Raw genomic sequence first — 17015 nt, forward strand, 5'->3', positions numbered from 1 at the left:
ATATCTCAGTCTATTCCGACCCACGAACAGGGCGATATTGACAGAAGGAAATATGCAAAAAGGACCGGAATCAAACGCTCAAGGTAAAAATGGAAAGACACTTACATGTGGTTCCTCAATTACATCCAGCAGGGATTTCTCTTACTGATATTGTCTATTTAGCACAACCACCTTATTTGCTATAGTCTTGCATGGCAATTTATTGTACTAAATTGTAATTTGCAACTTTAGTGCAAGTTAAAATGCAAAAATTGACATCGCGATTTAATTTTTTTTAAGCAGCCATTGTTGCACTGTTTTGCGCCTACAGCATCGACGTGACGTCATCGTGCCTTACAGGATGTGCTAAGCGTTTAAATATAAAAATAGAAAACTGATTAGCCAAACTGTGTTTATGCCGGTAAATTTAAAATACTAAATATATTATAAAAAGCCAAAATATTTGACCAGACCCAGGCCGGAACCTACAACCCGGTATACTAGCGCGCCATTGGCAAGTGCTTAACACATTCCACTAAATGGGGCTTGTAGATAATAAATCATAGTGATATTTATATGAAAAGTTGTATTATTTAATGTTCCTGAAGATTGAAAACGTCGTTTACACAAACCAAGACAGGGCTCCTTTTTTTCTCTATAACTAGTTCTCCAACCTTTCAAAAGACCCACCCTTTTTACCTTGATGCAACAAAGTAGATTCATTGACAGAAAAAGAGTGACCGGATGATAGGAGGTGGTTAGCAAAGGCAAACTTAGTCTCAGTAACTGAGACTAAGGACTCAGTAACCGAGTCCTTAAACCTCTCCACTAAACCATATTATATGTTCTGTGTTACTCTCGTAAAAACTTATCAACACACCCAAATAAACCACAAAGTTCCGTCTTGGTATCTGTCAACTTCTTGAATAGTTTTCAAAGCGAGACGCGTTGCCAGGTGTTCGCCACAGCTTCGGCCTTCTTCAATCAGGACGTAAGGCCAATCTTAATTCATCAGTATGCCCATTCATGCTTTCCTGATGTTTGTCGGTCCATCCTTACCTTCTCGCGCGATTTGCACGGGAGAAGCTCTAATGGGACGTTTGGCGTAAAGATTGATTTCATGTAATCTACTCCTTTGCAGCAAAAATTGCACTGGTTACATTTTTCAGTTTACCAATACGGCTTGAAGTTTTTAAACGTGTTTAGTGATTATCAATAAGAATAACTTAATATGGTGAATGTGATAAGGTATAATCAAAGGACTGTCTAACAAATAATATACGCAATATATCTTGGGATTAAACTTTTTCATCTATAAGTAAAACGGATTTTTTTTTGTCTCCTAGATCATTTTGAAGAAGTGTTTATAACTAAAAGTGCTTTATATTAGAAGAAAAAAGTTATTAAAACTTTTCAAAAGAAACTAGATTAATTAGGTATAAAAAGAGAACATCATTTTATAGTTATCAGCAATCTCAAAACTTCCAACCACAACAACAGATTCCCTGTCCGCAACAACAGCCAGTATATAATCAGCAGTTCAGTCAACAATCTCAGCAATCTTATGCGACACCCCCGATAGAACAACAACAAAACCAACCCCCTCAATTTATGCAGCAACAGAGTGTTGATCAGCAAATGTATCAGCAACAATATATGCAAACGCAAAATCCTGCTCAAAATCAAAGTTTACCACAGCAGCAACCTCTTGCTGCTTTGCCTTCGGTTCAAATGCAACAGTTGCCCAGTCAGCCGCAACAACAGCAAATTCCTGTGCAGCAACCGCAACAAATTCCTATACAACAGCCGCAACAAGTTCCCATACAACAACCGCAGCAGATGCCTGTCCAACAATCGCAGCAGATTCCTGTCCAACAGCCGCAGCAAGTTCCAATGCAACAATCGCAGCAAATTCCAGTTCAGCAACCGCAGCAGCAAATTCCGGTTCAGCAACCGCAGCAGCAAATTCCGGTTCAGCAACCACAACAGCAAATTCCTATGCAACCGCAACAAATTGCCGTGCAGCCACAGCAAGCGCCTTTGCAAGTTGGCGATTTGGTCCAGGAAATTGGACAAGTTCCGCAGGGGCAACAGTTGGGTCATCGGTAAGATATTTTATAGTATTATAAACGCTTATTATATATATAAATGGACTCGCCAATAATTTATGCCACTTCTATAGTTTGGCATTGTTTCATTGCTAAAATCTTTTTTCTCGTGCAGTTAGTATCACCTCTTTTTGGATCAATTTATGTGCCTATTGTTCTCTGATGTCTCATTTATAACTACTAAAAATAGTGCAGGTTTGGAAAAAATATAAATTTAACAAAGTTAACAAAAAATTTATGCCTAATATAAGGTTTTTCTGAAAAAAAAATATTTTTTTCTGTTGTTTAAAGCCGTAGAGTAAAATAAATGAGACTTTTGTGTCCACTTGTTCTGCCTTACATGATAGTAATTTAAAATTTAAGACCAGATTATAATTAATTAATTTTTTAGGTTATAATTGATAAGTGCTAAACTGAATTATACCACATTTAAATACTACTTTTAATTACTGTATCGCACTTTCCTCCTAAAAATATTTTTAGGGAAAACATTTCCTACCCATCTCTTTTCCATCATCGTTTTATCCAAAGTGCCTGAAATAATTGTTGGATACCTTTTTAATAAGGTAACTTATCAGTTTTCAGTGAACCTTCGTAAAATCAACAAAATCTTTACAGAAGTATTGAAACTTAGATTTTTGCTAAGCCTTTAACAGTACACCGTCAACCAAGTCTCTTTGCACAAATTGTCTTGTTTTAATACGATTTTTATGAAATATTTCTTTTGAATCTTTCATAGAGCAAATACAACGAGATTCGACAAACAAAGCTTTTCAATTACTTTGAGGGAAATATAATAATATCCAGGAAAAGTCGAGGTTAGGAATATTACTGTAAAATGAAGAACCAGACTCTATAAAGAATGAGCGGCTTTGGGGAATTTTTTTTTGATATTGTTTAACTTAATTCTCTTTTTACAAATTTTTTTTGGAGCGCATCTATCGCGTAAAAAGAGAATTTGGTGTATTAAGATTTTTTTAAATCCATTCTACTCAATAACTTTATAATGGCTTTATGTACAACGAAACTTGTAGAGTCTTTTTTAGTAACTAAACTCGTCAGCTTTCTTATGAAACTAAGAATAATGAAATTGTTTCTTAAGTTTTCAGTGTATTTGGATTTTTGTAAAGCCTTCAACTTTAAAGACTTTTTTAATCAATCTATTTTCAATGAGCCTCAATACATACTATCACGAAATTCAACCACACTGGACGCAATTCCCCATTTGATTATTCTTCACATTTCTGATATACACTTTAGTTTAATTTGATGTATTTTTTTTAAATATTTTTCGTGACCGCTTTTAGGTTATCAACAACGGATATCCCGCCAATGAACCTAGAACAACTACAACAAAAATTAGCTGCTCAAAGTGTAAAAGATCAACATAGAGCCTCTACTACTTCATTGCCCCCTATGCCTACTTTTGATCAAACATTAGAACATAGGAGGTCATCGACCATCTCCCAACCGTCTGGTCCTTTGGAATATAATCAGTTACAGCAACAGATTATTGCCGAGGAGTTTTTACATCAGGGTCAGATAACAGAGGTTAGTAAGATGTGTTTGAAGCAGAGCAGATGCAAAGCTCCTAATATTGGTTTTGATGTTTTATTATTCTTGTAATTAACTTTATGGAATTTTAAGGATTCTTCTGCAAGAAATGAGTCAGTGGCAGATCATGGAGGGCAATTTATTCAAGGTGAACCGGCTTTAAATGCGGAACAGGGGTCAGGAATGGCGAACCAGCAAACGAGTCCTGGACATGTTCAGCAGAATATGGATGATCTTGATTTGTCCGTGTCTGAACAGGTAATTATTTTGCTTTTTTTTGATAAAAATGAAAAGGAGGATTAAGTATTGATTTATTTATTTTATGGCTAAATTATGCGTCTTTTTAAACTTACTTGATCAATATTAAAAAAACCAAGATTACTTTTATTTAATGCAAAAATCTCATCCTTTCTTCTTCACAAGCAGACCAAGATACAAATTTGACGAAAAAAAAAAATACACAATTACTGTCTCATAACATCTCTTCTTGGTTAAATAGCATTCTGAGAGACGTGACTAACTTTAAAAATTCGACTAAGAATTCTGTAGATCTCTAAAATCTTAAAAAATTTTAATTTTCCTAGAGGATCTAAATTTATTTCTTTGGATAAAGAAATATCTTTTTCCCAGCATCCCTCCTACAGATATATATAGAACAGGTATTATTTATTAAGAGGTATGATTTATATAAGAGGTATGCGGATAATATTTTTATAGTTTCGAGTCGCAGGGAGAAAGATTTACCAAATTTTCTTGTCTTTGTAAATTCTTTACATCCAAATATTTCGTTCACCATTGAAGAAGAACAAGATGGTATTTTGCCTTTTCTTGACCTAATTAAACAGTACAATCAATCATTTGATCAATTCAAATATATGATGGATTTATAGATTACATGTATAACACTGGATTAGGCATGCAGCTAGGGAACTGAATCCCTGTATGTGTACATCACTGTAATATAGATATACAATGTAATATAAAAAGTAATAAGTTATTAGATACATTATCAAATTACTACTTGCTATATCTATAAAACAATCTATCAATAAAAAACTCGAACAATGCATCAATTTTTTCCACAATATATTACAATTGCTCGATTTTTTTTAAGTTTGTTATGTTCTTTATGGTGGTAAGATATACATTTTTGGAAAAGATAATTTACTGATCTCAATTAAGAGTTGGTATTACTATTTGGAATTATTAAATGTTTATTGATTCTGGACTTAGTTTCATGAGGGTGATCAACATACTGTCTAATTTTAAAGTTTTTATGAATAAGAAGACTTAACAAATTATAAGAAGAATAAACAAAAAGCGATCGAACACTAGAAATTTGAGTATTGTTGAGCATGGTGAAGTAACTTTTATTTGTTGGATATAATTTTTTAAGAGTTTTGTACAACTCCTAACGAATAAAGAGAGTTCAATAAAATGGGGACGATTAATAGCAGTAAGAGAAACGGCCATATTATTTGTTTTGGAGGAATTTAAATTTAATTTAAAGCTATCTAGCCAGTTTTTAATAATATTGACATCATGAATAGTTCTCTCTCTTACTTGAGTCCATACATCTTCAAAAATTATTGGTGTTATCAGTATAGGAGATAAATGGTCCACCAAATAATACCCGTAGGAGAGTTAATGAATTGAAAATTAATAAATAAACGGATCCTTGTACCATAACGATTTTTGTATTTAATGGGTCATTATTATTTCTCGGTTTTCGACCACGACTGTTGCCGTTCACTCAGATAATTTAACAAATTCACAAACTGCATTTTCAATACTTAGACCACTTTTGAAATCAAATTAATTATTCGACAAGATATTATTGCTTTGAAGGTGGTTGATAATTTTGTCTGTTAGGCATTTTTCAAATAGCTTAGAAAAATTAATGATTGTCTGCTACTTTATAAAAAGGTGTAACAGTTAGAGTCGATTTCATCTGAACCTGATCCACAGTTATTTTTTAAGCAGGAAATGTAGGAAATTAAATAATGTTTTAGGATTTATAATTTATTTCCAATTGTTCTTTAATTTCATTAAACAAATCGAGCCCAATATTTCCATAGTATTTGTTGTAATAGTTTGCCATTTTCTTGTCACTAGCAAACAGCAAACTTATTTTTGAAATATATCTTACGCCCACCACTACCGATAATGTAATTCTTATTTTTATAAATTTGCCTCTTTCAATTCCCTCTTTTACAAACTGCTTAGTTGTTCCTCTGCCTAGAGAAGCGTTCGCCAATGAAATGAATATTATGTAACACATTTTTGAATAAATATAAATGAACCTACAATGTAGTTCGTGATGAAGACGTAAAAAGTGCCGGATTTTTTATGAAATCACATGTAAAAAAATGAAGCGGTGTTAATTCGGGAGTTCACGCAGGCCATGCTACTGGTCTTAGATTGCCTACCCACTTGTTGAGAAATTCGTTATTTAAAAATTCTGTGATAATATGTTCATTATGAGGCAGAGCGCCGTCTTGGAAATACAAGTTTTGCAGGGTAGCTACTGGACTTTACTCTCACGAGATGTGTTCATTAGTTTGTAAGAGGTTCGAATATCTCTTTTAAGTTCTCATTAAAAAAGAAAGGCTCAACAATGTGGGTACCCGCAGTACCTAACCAGATGTTAAATCTAAACCCACCGTGGTGTCTAACTTGATGGTTTTGTTTTGACGTGGATTTTCATCTGAAATTAAAGTTCTCGTTATTTTTTTCCGCTTTATTTAACGGCACAGAATCATACATTGCAACATATCGTTTTTTTTTCATAATTTGAACTGTTATTCATTTTGAAACTCACCATTCACAATACATTCTTAAATTGTACTATGACAGTTACCTAGGTAATTAAAACAGACAGCAAACATCACTATGGGGAAATTGAAAAGAAGTATCAAAACTACTATGAAATCTTAATTTTGTGAATTTTAATTATTTATCTCGATCGAATATAAACATGACATACATAGTTGAGAACATTTCTAAAGAGAATTTGAAAATGCAAAATTTAATATGGCGCTCATAATAAAAATAAAAGTTTACTTCGACCTCATTCAATACACAATTTTTACTTTATTTTCAAATTCACAGTCATTTCTCACTCGGAAATTTTCTTTATTGTATCTTTTATAATAAACAAGATATAAAGGATTTAATAAAACACATTTTTTTTCTTTTTTTCTCTGTATATCTGCTGCTATTCCGAACTCAAAGAAGTAGATGACAGATAATTTGTAGGCACTTAATTTCGCACCTTTTTCGCTATTTGGTCCACCCTGTATCTTTAACGGATTTCAATATGTATCCTCATGTACTTTATTTTAAACTGGACACATTTTTTATTGATGCATAAAAGTTACTTTATTGATTGAGATTCGTACCAGTTTTTAAATTACCTCCAAATTTGCGTATTAAAAGTGTAAAAATATACCTCGGTTTCCCATTTAAAATCAGAAAATGAAGGCAATTTTCTAATAAATCCACAGTGATAAAATATTTGAATACGTCAAAAAAGAGTCAATTACGAATAAAGTTTTCTTACTTTTTTATGAAATGAGCTCTAGTGAAGCTCCGTCACAAATTTTATTTAAATAAAATTTAAGCTTTTTTTACCATTTTATCTGATACAAAAGGATCACTCGTCATCAACGGGTGCCGATCAAGATCCACCTAAACGACGCACGACGAAACGCTCCTCCTTACGCCATAAGCTTTTAGTGGACGCCGTTCATGTGGACGGCACCGTTGAATGTCGTTTGGTTTCAAAGCAGCAAACCATAAGTTTTAAATTCAATCGGCTCGATACAACCCCAAGCGATATTATCGAGGGAATGACCAAACAGGATCTCTTGAAAGCCGGCCAGCACGAGAAGTTGAGAAGTCATTTGCAGCAAGTGATGGACGAGTTAAAATTGCGTCCTGATCAGATCCCCGAATGTGTCAAATATGAGGCGAGTAGTAGGGAGGGCCATAAGGTACGATCAATGAAGGAAAAGTCGTAGTTAGCGGTAGCACTTTTTTTTTTTAATTTTGAAAGTTATATTTGTGACTTTAGCCTGTTGGCTTGCCTTGAAAGTTTTTTTTTTAATTTGTCAGAAAAAGCTCACAAATTCCAGTTGAGTAGAGTATGGTAGTTATTGAGATAGATGTTGCTTATCTTTTTATTGGTATTACCCTCTAATTGTTTTTAATTAACGGAGGATTTTTTTTAATGCTGCGTTTGGAAACTAAAAGGTTAGACATGGTTCTTTGACGAGACATCCACATAAAAAAACCCATAGACGGCACAGATCTGTAAGTATGGTAACAACCCTTTCAAACTGCCAGTAAAAATTATTTTTTTATCAAAGTATTATAAAACAAATGCTTAAAATCTCCACTATCATAAAAATATTTATATATGTTTCGTCCAACTAGGGCATCATCAGATCTGAAAATATTTTTGTTATCATATTTTTAAGATAAATTTATAATCTAAATATTTTACGACACAACAAACAAATAATAACAAAATTCTTATATATAAGATTAACAACATGTACTTTTGACAAAAGAACCCAGTTCCAAATTGCATGCGAAAGTTACATGTAAGAAATTGTGTCAATTCCTATTATTTAAGTTGTTAAAAACGAGATGGATATTAAATGTAAAAGTTTCATTTACACGCGATCAATTCCAAATTTCATTGTCTCTCTTCTTGTGTTAGTGTAAGACTTATGCTTTAATCAAATAATTGGAATCGAGGTGATGGCTAGCAAAAGAGAACTTTGTAATAATTATTATTTGTATTTTGATATTTATTAAACTGTGCTCTTTACTTATTAATATATTTAGATGTTAGATATATTTAGATTTTTTCTACTGGACTGCCAACATAAATTGGACATTGGTCACGTCATATAATATCATAAACACCTGTGGAAGATGATGGGGGTAAATTATCTGTACTTTTAATAAATTTTGCTTTTATGTTGAAAAAATGGCAAGAGGAGAAAAACAAGATTTTATCGTGTATTTTTGAAATTAGATGTGACCAATGTCCAGCAATATATTATGTTGGTTAGTCCGGTAGGAAGAGGCTTTAGGTTATTTAGGTAGTTACTATTACAAAGTCCTCTTTTGCTAACCATCTCCTTGGCTCTAATTGTAATTTCCTCAAACATAAAACTCTTACATCATCAGCACAAGACTAATTAACTTGATCTGACTGAGACAATTGAGATTGGAAAGGGTTTTAAAAGTCCAGATTTATCCTGTGTAAATGACAGATTTATATTCGCACCCATCTTATATTTAACAATTTAAATAACATTTTAATACCAAATTGTGTTAAATGAAAGTCTTTCATTTAACACAATTTGGTAAAAATATATTTCTTCCATGTCAAATTTAAATAATGTTCTTGTGTTCATAAGTAAATGTTATAGTTATATGTCACCACTCGTATTTATTAACCTTGTTAATGTTTATATTGAGTGTCTCATAAAAATGTTGTTGGTAAGTTTTTCCGCTATAAATTTACATCTTTCAAGATATGATAGGAACTATTTATAGGTCTGATGATATCCTAGTCAGATGAGACACATAGCAGTGATTTTAATTAAATATTTTTTTCATAATGTGGATTTTCAGCGTTTAGTTTGTTGGGCTTTTGATTTTTAGACAGTTTATTTACAACAATCGATGATTTTTTCAATAGTAAAGTATAATTTTATTGTTTCAGAGGGACGAAACGAGTTCTGGCTTACTCACTAGTAAAATGGATCAGAATTCAATTCAAGATTTTCAAACGATTAAAACTACATTGGCCGATACGCTATATCAGAACTTAAGGTACTGTAGAGAAAGTTTAAATTCCAGCGGTACTGTTTCTAGAAAAACCAGTACTGCGTCGGAATACACTCCCGAGCATACTTATATAACCAACAATAGCAATACTAAGGGAGGGCAGTGTAATCTGCAACACACTAATGTATGCTATTCAAAGGATAGTTGCGTGATGGCACCCCAAGAAACTTCCACTGTTGTACCTCAGGAAGTAATTGCCCCGGAACAAAATAAAGAAGATGCAATAGATCATACAGATGCTTTTAAAACTGAACTGGCAAACAGTTTAATGCATAAAGATGCCCCTCCTCTTATTCCGGGTCAGAAAGTGAACCTTAAAGTGTTTGTAATGAGTGTGGATAATGATCAGAAAAAACCTAATGAAACGCAAGAAGAGAGTTTAAATAAAAATATCTCTAACGAAGGTAAGGCTTAGTTTTAGATCTGTTAAGTATTTTGGGCAGATTTAATAAACATATTTTTAAAAAATTCATTTTGCCTTTATTCCTTAGCTGAAGGTCTACAAACCACAAACCCCACAGAGCGAGTAATCCCAATTAATCTTGAAGGAGAAGGTAAAGAGCAAAAACCAGAAGCGAGCCTTCCAAAATCGCCCCAAAGAAAGATCTCTAGATTTTTGGTTAGTCCCGTGTTGAGTGGCCAGTTGGATATGCCCAAAGACAAAGATTTTAGTGTTGAGGAGAGTTTACAGAAAAGTCCAGGTAAAAATGAATATTGAATATTATATTTTTGGAAATGAAAAGCGGTTTTTGTTTTCGAGCAATATATTAAACAGGCAAAGTGCTTTCGATCCTTAAACCATTTTCAGTGCCAATTGTCAATTGTACATTAATCAAGTTTAGGAGCCACAACTTATAACTCAAAATTAAACATTAAAAAAAATTTTTAAAATATAAGCTCGTCACAAACACTAAATATTCGACAAAACAGTTAAAAGAAGGGTGTAAAACGGGTGTAAGTATACAGTCTGAAATTTACAGAAATTATTGACAGCCTTTTTGCCCAACAGCTCTCATGGCGTAGTCGGAATTTAATTATACATCAGCAACGCGGTTTTTCTGATGGTAAATCTACCGTAACTGATCTGCTTACATATCGGTACTACTTTTGGACGCTTTTGAGAACCATAGTCGGGTAGATAGTAGTAAGTTTTTGAAAGTTTATTGATGAATTTTTATCGAATCGTATTCAGTTGGTGCGTACAAAACAACACATTGTTTCTGAAGGAATTCGGGTATTTTCGGGTGGAGACTCCCACATAACGCTAATTTTATTTGTTCTATTGATTAACGACCTTTGTTGTGTTATTTATCATTCGGAATTTGTATTACTGGGAGACGACCTAAAATTGTACGTAAAAGTTTTCTGCAATTGATGTGCAATTTTTACAAGCTGATGTTGATAGTATTTTTTTATAGTCAGTAAGTAATGATTTGGAGCGTAATAATAAAAAATGCTTAAGCAATTCATTTGGTCATTCTCTGAGATACTAGACTAGACTAGATAAAATGCTCTTCTTTTCACTTGTTCGTTCTGGGCTTGAATATGTCTCGCCTATACGGTCACCTTTTTATTCTAACTATGTGGAAATGGTTAGAATAAAATATTTTGGAAATTTACTATTCAATGTCAATAAAAATAATAGATGTCAGAATCCTGCTATGTTTCGATTGCGTTTTCATCATGCTAATTACGGTTTCTTTTCTCCAATCACCTCAATAATGAGAGCATTTAGTAAACTTAACTCTGTTAATTCCTATAACTATTAATTCCTTTAAATTAAAAGACTAAAAGACTAAAACTTTATTTGTTATTTCGTGCTTTTTTTTTGCTATAATTTTGTTCATTTTTATCATTATGTATATGTCTGTACTTATATTTTTTTAATTCTTGTAGATTGGGTCTGCCGTTAAATAAAAAATTTAAGTTTAAGGGGATATTTGTTGAACTTAAAATGACTTGAGTTGAACTTAAAATGAGTGAAATTTAAAAGTTGGGTATATTAAGTGAAAGACCTTATAATGAGTGAATCAGTCAGTCAAAAAAGGTTTCTTATCTCATTATTGATTATCGACAAAGCTGTGTCAAGAAAAAATGTTTTAGCTTAATAAATAAGTGCTTAAAACTCAACAAATTAAAATAGTAAACGTACAGAAAATAACTAACGAGTCTTTATGTATAGGAACAATTAATTATAAAATATTATGCATTAAAACACATATAAAAAATTTTGGTGAATTTGCACTTTACAAATTATTATAAAATTTGGGGTTGGAGAACTAAGACCCGGACATTCATAAAAATTTTAAAATAAGTAATACAAAAACGTTACAATCAAATTCTTACACAAGAAGAAAAACTACGTTCCAGATTCCAGTTAAATAGTAAAGTTGTTCACAAAGTATTCATCGACGCTATAAAATTCATCATAAACAAGTAAATTTGTAGACTTGTTTCTACATTTTCTATTCGGTATTGCCATTTTAATAGCAGATGGCAAATGATTCATTTTTTTTACCTCGATGAACTATAACATTGGATAAGAGCAGAGTATGGTATTATTGATGGTGGAGGATTGTATTGAGTTCGATATACACGTTCAGTTAAAAATTGACTATGCAGCCGCACTTTTGGAACTATTGCTTAATGAAAAGAAGAAAATAAAGAGAAAATACGTTAAAAAATAATAAAAAAAAATAAAAATAAGTTAAAAAATTATTTGTTCATGAACAATGAATGTTTCAATTTTTTGCTTAATTAAAACGAGATACCGTATATGACCAATAACGATATAGTATTATGAAAAGCCAGAGGAAGGAATGTTAAGTAGTGTGTAACATTGATATTGCCTTATGCCTAATTTTTTGTAAGCATATGCCGGGTCTAATTTTCCATTAACAATCATGTTTACGGTATACATCAATAAAGTATTTGACAGTCATTGCGGTGTTTTAGACATTTTCTTCTCTAAATGTAAGAAATTGACAATGACCGGATTTCTAATACCGGCTGGCAAACCATTACACTTGTTCAGTTTTCATTAACAATTAAAAAATGCTAGATTGTGCTCAGGGAATGAAGGAGGAGACTTTTGGATATATTTAATAATCTCAGCTGGTCTCTTTTGAGTTTTAATATGTAATCTATTTCTGTAGTTCGTGTAGTAAAGTTCAATAAGAAATATGGGCAATTTAAATAAATCAGACTTAATTGTTAAAATTTTCATAGAAGGTTAAATATTTTTAGTGTTATGTTTATATTGTTTAAATTAAACGTTATAGCGAAAAAAATTAATCCGTCTTAAGGTAAAAAATAGTGATGTGGCCTTTTTTTATGAGAAAACATTAGAAAATATATTCAAAGTATTTATGTTTTTAAACCAAATAAAAAACCCTAACTTTAAAAAAAAAAGAAAGTTGTTATGGATATCTCAAAAACTACAAATTTATATAATTGTCGAGAGCAACGTTATATATCATATACTAAAATTATTTAAAAATATACTAAAATCGTTAGAATTAACCATTGTCATCTCAATAATAATAACTATTCAAAAGGAACGCTCTCTTTCTTATTGCAATCTTCGAGAGGAAACAGTTTATATAAATATGGAAATCTTGGAGAGGCTGCGTTAATGAGATACAAGGGATTAAAATAGAAATAAAATGTACATTTTCGTAAACATTTTAAAATTGGCACAACATATTTACGTCTAACTTCGTAAACGTTGAGCTTTGCAAAACACTACGCACTAAGACGAGGCGGCGTTTGGCCTAAAAAAGTATTTTTAGGCCAAAAGAGTTGCACGCTATAAAAAGTAGCATATGTTAAATTGTTTTTTCTTTTTAGTAAGATATGCCGCTGTTTCTTATAAATTAAAAGAGTTACTTACGGTCTTACATTTTTTGACCTAAACATAGCTTTTTGTTTCGTTTTAACGTATAAGAAATTTGATGTAAATATCTCTTATATTTAGTTGTGAATTTTAACACCCTGTATCTTATTCAGGAATCCGTTACGGATTCATATTTATATTAACTTTTTATCTTAAAAATAACAAGAAAATCCTTACTTATAGTAAAGATATAAGAAGTTGGGAGAAGCAATTTCTACTTATTTATTACCTGGAAATGTCCAGTTACCAAAAATAACAAAATTTATAAAACATCAAATTTGATAGATATTTCTGAGATTTATCATGAATTACCTTTTCACTGTAAAACACCTGCATTAATTTCACACTATTTTATTAACTGTTAATTTTGCCATGCCTTGAAATAATTACTTAGATGTCCCAGGTTAAAAATTAACAAAACAATTACCCTCGATGATGACGACAAATTGAAAAATAGGTGCATAATTATTCACTCGCGCCGACCCATTAATAATAGATTTTCCGTAGAGTTAAGGATACGTAGTTAACCCGGCCTGTTATTAAATTATTAAATTAATTGGCGGAGACTTGGGTCGCAAACAAATTAATGTTGTACCATTGGTTATTGTTAGTTTTACTTTTCGCGTCATTTAGTTATTAGCTAGAGAATTTAGGCTGGTTTAAGATGCAATGTTGCTACAGGTAAATAGATATTTATCTTTAAAAAAGCAAGAACATATTGAGTAGGAACCCTCTTAAGAAACGTTCACATTTAGTTTTGATAATAAATTCCTCTATATGTTATTTAAAATCGAATGTTTAGTTTATTGGCGTTAATAGATGCACTTACAATCAATTTACTTTAAACATGGGATTTGTGGTTTTTAAATGTATTCTCATATGAATAATTTGTTCTAAGCGGAGAATGTAAGCACAACTGCACCACATCCACCGCAAGAAACTCAAGAATCTCATGCAGCGCAACCTCCAAAAACCCAACCAGTGTTGGATCAACCGACGATTCAACAAATCCCGACGCAACCAGTCATTTCGCAATCACTAGGGGCCGCTAATCAAAATCACGTTTCTTCTGGAGCTCAAATGGTGGGTCAACCAGATACGGTTTCTCCGCCGATAAGTTCAGGAGCATCTGTTCCGATGAGGAAAACTTCAGCACCTTTAGAAAACACCCGTCTTGATACTGAAAAACCATTGGAACAGAAGATAAGCGTCAGCAGTTTGAAGGAGGAAGGTACTAAATCGGAAACTGGTAATTGTTTTTGTATAAGTTTTTTTTTCCTTGTGATATTTGGGTTTTCTTTACGAACTGGCTAAAACATTGATCAGAACATACTTAGAAAAAACTTAAATGCCTCGAGCAAGAAATCTTCTTTTCATCAATACTCTTGAAGGACTTCTAAAGAAATATTTTTTCTTAAATTCGTGTCCCCAACCCCCTTTTCTGTAGTTTTAACAGCCAAAAAATAATATTCAAGTATGCAAAAAAGTAAAAAAAATAAATTACTATATTTTCTCACATACAGTTGAGGATAAAATTATATCAGCCATCAGTGCAACATAACGAAAACCCAGGAAATCGGTATGTAGTAGGTAATGCAAAGGAAAGAAACATTTCAATTCGAGGTCAAAATAACAGTAGCTTAAAGAATTATTTAACAAAAAATATATTACCGCTAATACCTAATATATATAATACCTACCGCTTCAAATCGTCGTGGTATAGAGTTTACAAAATGTTGACATATTGATAAACGAAGGCTATGCCAAATATTGTGAATAACTATCCAGTATTCTTATTTCATTATGTGAACAAACAAAATGAAAGAAGAATGTCGAAACCTTTAATATCTCTCCACAAGTTATCAAAACAGGATTAAGGTCCGGGCTCCATGCCGGTCACTCTAGCATAAAATGTTCTGGTGATTTAAAAAAGATTACAAAGACAGTTGGTATGCTTAGAATAGTTGCAAAATATCCATTGTAGTGGAATTTCACATTCTGCATAAGGTACGATAACTTTCTTCAACATATCCCCCTTCTTCAGTGGTATTTGATTCAGCAGTTGACTGCATACTTGCCTATGTTGTGCAATCCTTTCGGCGTCATGCAGTCTTATATTTATTACGGGTTTTGTTTGGTCTACCCATCTAGTTGGAGGTCTGCTGCATGGGCGTTTGCCTTCTAACTTCCCTTCTATGATTAGAATTATAGTTCCATTATTTATAATCTTCTACCTATATGTCCAAGGTACTGCAGATTCATGCGGTTTATTCTGATTAGTAGCCTTCTACGTCGACCAATTTCTTGTAATACGGATACGTTGGTGCGGTGTTCTGCCCGATACTCATCTATAAATCTACATTTCGAAAGCCTCTTTTCGGGTTTTATCTGCTTTGTTTTTAATTCCATGTTTCCACTGCGTACGTTGCAATGGTAAAGATCATCAACTAGGCGGAGTTTTATTGTTTGGTTCATAGCTTTGGCTTTCCATTTTTTATTTAGCTTGGTAGTCGCTGACCTTGCCATAGATCATGAAATATTTCGCTCTCACATTTCCCAGTGATAGTAATTAGGGAACCAAGATAGAAAAAATTTTTCAACCGCTTCATAGTCTGCAATTTTTTATTTATCTTTTATTTAGTAATGATACGTTTTGTGGACTTTTGCCAAATAAATTAGCAGACCAGTTTATAGCTCGAGAGGTAACATTTGCTTCAACAATATTCTGAGTTGTGAAAGGCAAACGGCTTTTGCTTTGAGTATAGTGTTTTTTCCTGCATATTTTTATGTAACAAGTTTATTGTTACACATTATAAATACAATATATCATACATACCAGTAAAATAATAAACTAGGTGAGGCAATTATATCCTCAGTAAGAAATAATACGACTATTTCTTACTAAGGGTCGAGTAACTTTACAACGACAAAATATCTTTCATATCGTCTTTCAAAACCAATTCTCAGAAACACATATTTTTGTTTAGTTAGTTGTTTAAGCATAACGTATATTCCACCATAATAGCAAGTGATGTATTGTTATTCCTGTCCCTTTCACAAATTTTAGGCTGTAATTCTTTTTATTGCTTGCGATTTTTTGGCTTTTCGGTGTTTTTGAAGATGGAAAACACTGATTGCAGTAAAGGAGGTTTAATTTTACCCACCATGATTGATATCTTCTAGCTTTGATAATTATAAATACAATATTATGATTTTTTAAATTAGTCTAATCTTCATCGCTATCCTTGTTGATAAACACGTAAAACCATTTACTAATGAGAATCAATAGCGTTCTGTTTCTGTGTTTAAGTGAAAAATTAACTTAGAAATACTAACTACTACATCTTTAATCTGATTTTTAAATAAGCATTCAAGTTATAATAAATAGATGGGGATCTCTCAATTGTAAAATCAAAGGCACTTAAATTCAGTGTCATATATGCATTTCTATACCCTGATATACCTGATATCGCAAGTTCTGTCAGATGACTGCTGATATTTATGCTGGTGGAGATTAGTACAGAGTTTTAAGTCTTAAAAAGAGAACGTTTTAAATCCTTGACTTTAAGTCGACTTTGAATTCATACTTATTGGAAATTGCTATAAAATTA

The 17015-nt window shown here is 32.2% G+C and overlaps 1 protein-coding gene across 1 annotated transcript in view; it reads left to right on the forward strand.

Moving 5' to 3' along the window:
- Nucleotides 1–17015, forward strand: part of LOC126740707 (uncharacterized) — a 114925-nt gene that overhangs the window by 66234 nt on the left and 31676 nt on the right. The window contains exons 22-27 of the mRNA XM_050446835.1: nucleotides 1443–2084; nucleotides 3395–3638; nucleotides 3735–3899; nucleotides 9385–9913; nucleotides 10001–10210; nucleotides 14303–14653. Coding sequence (XP_050302792.1) covers nucleotides 1443–2084; nucleotides 3395–3638; nucleotides 3735–3899; nucleotides 9385–9913; nucleotides 10001–10210; nucleotides 14303–14653 — 2141 coding nt within the window. The remainder of the gene's footprint in view (nucleotides 1–1442; nucleotides 2085–3394; nucleotides 3639–3734; nucleotides 3900–9384; nucleotides 9914–10000; nucleotides 10211–14302; nucleotides 14654–17015) is intronic.

The sequence above is a fragment of the Anthonomus grandis genome, chromosome 9 (assembly GCF_022605725.1).
Source record: "Anthonomus grandis grandis chromosome 9, icAntGran1.3, whole genome shotgun sequence".
NCBI lineage: Eukaryota > Metazoa > Arthropoda > Insecta > Coleoptera > Curculionidae > Anthonomus > Anthonomus grandis.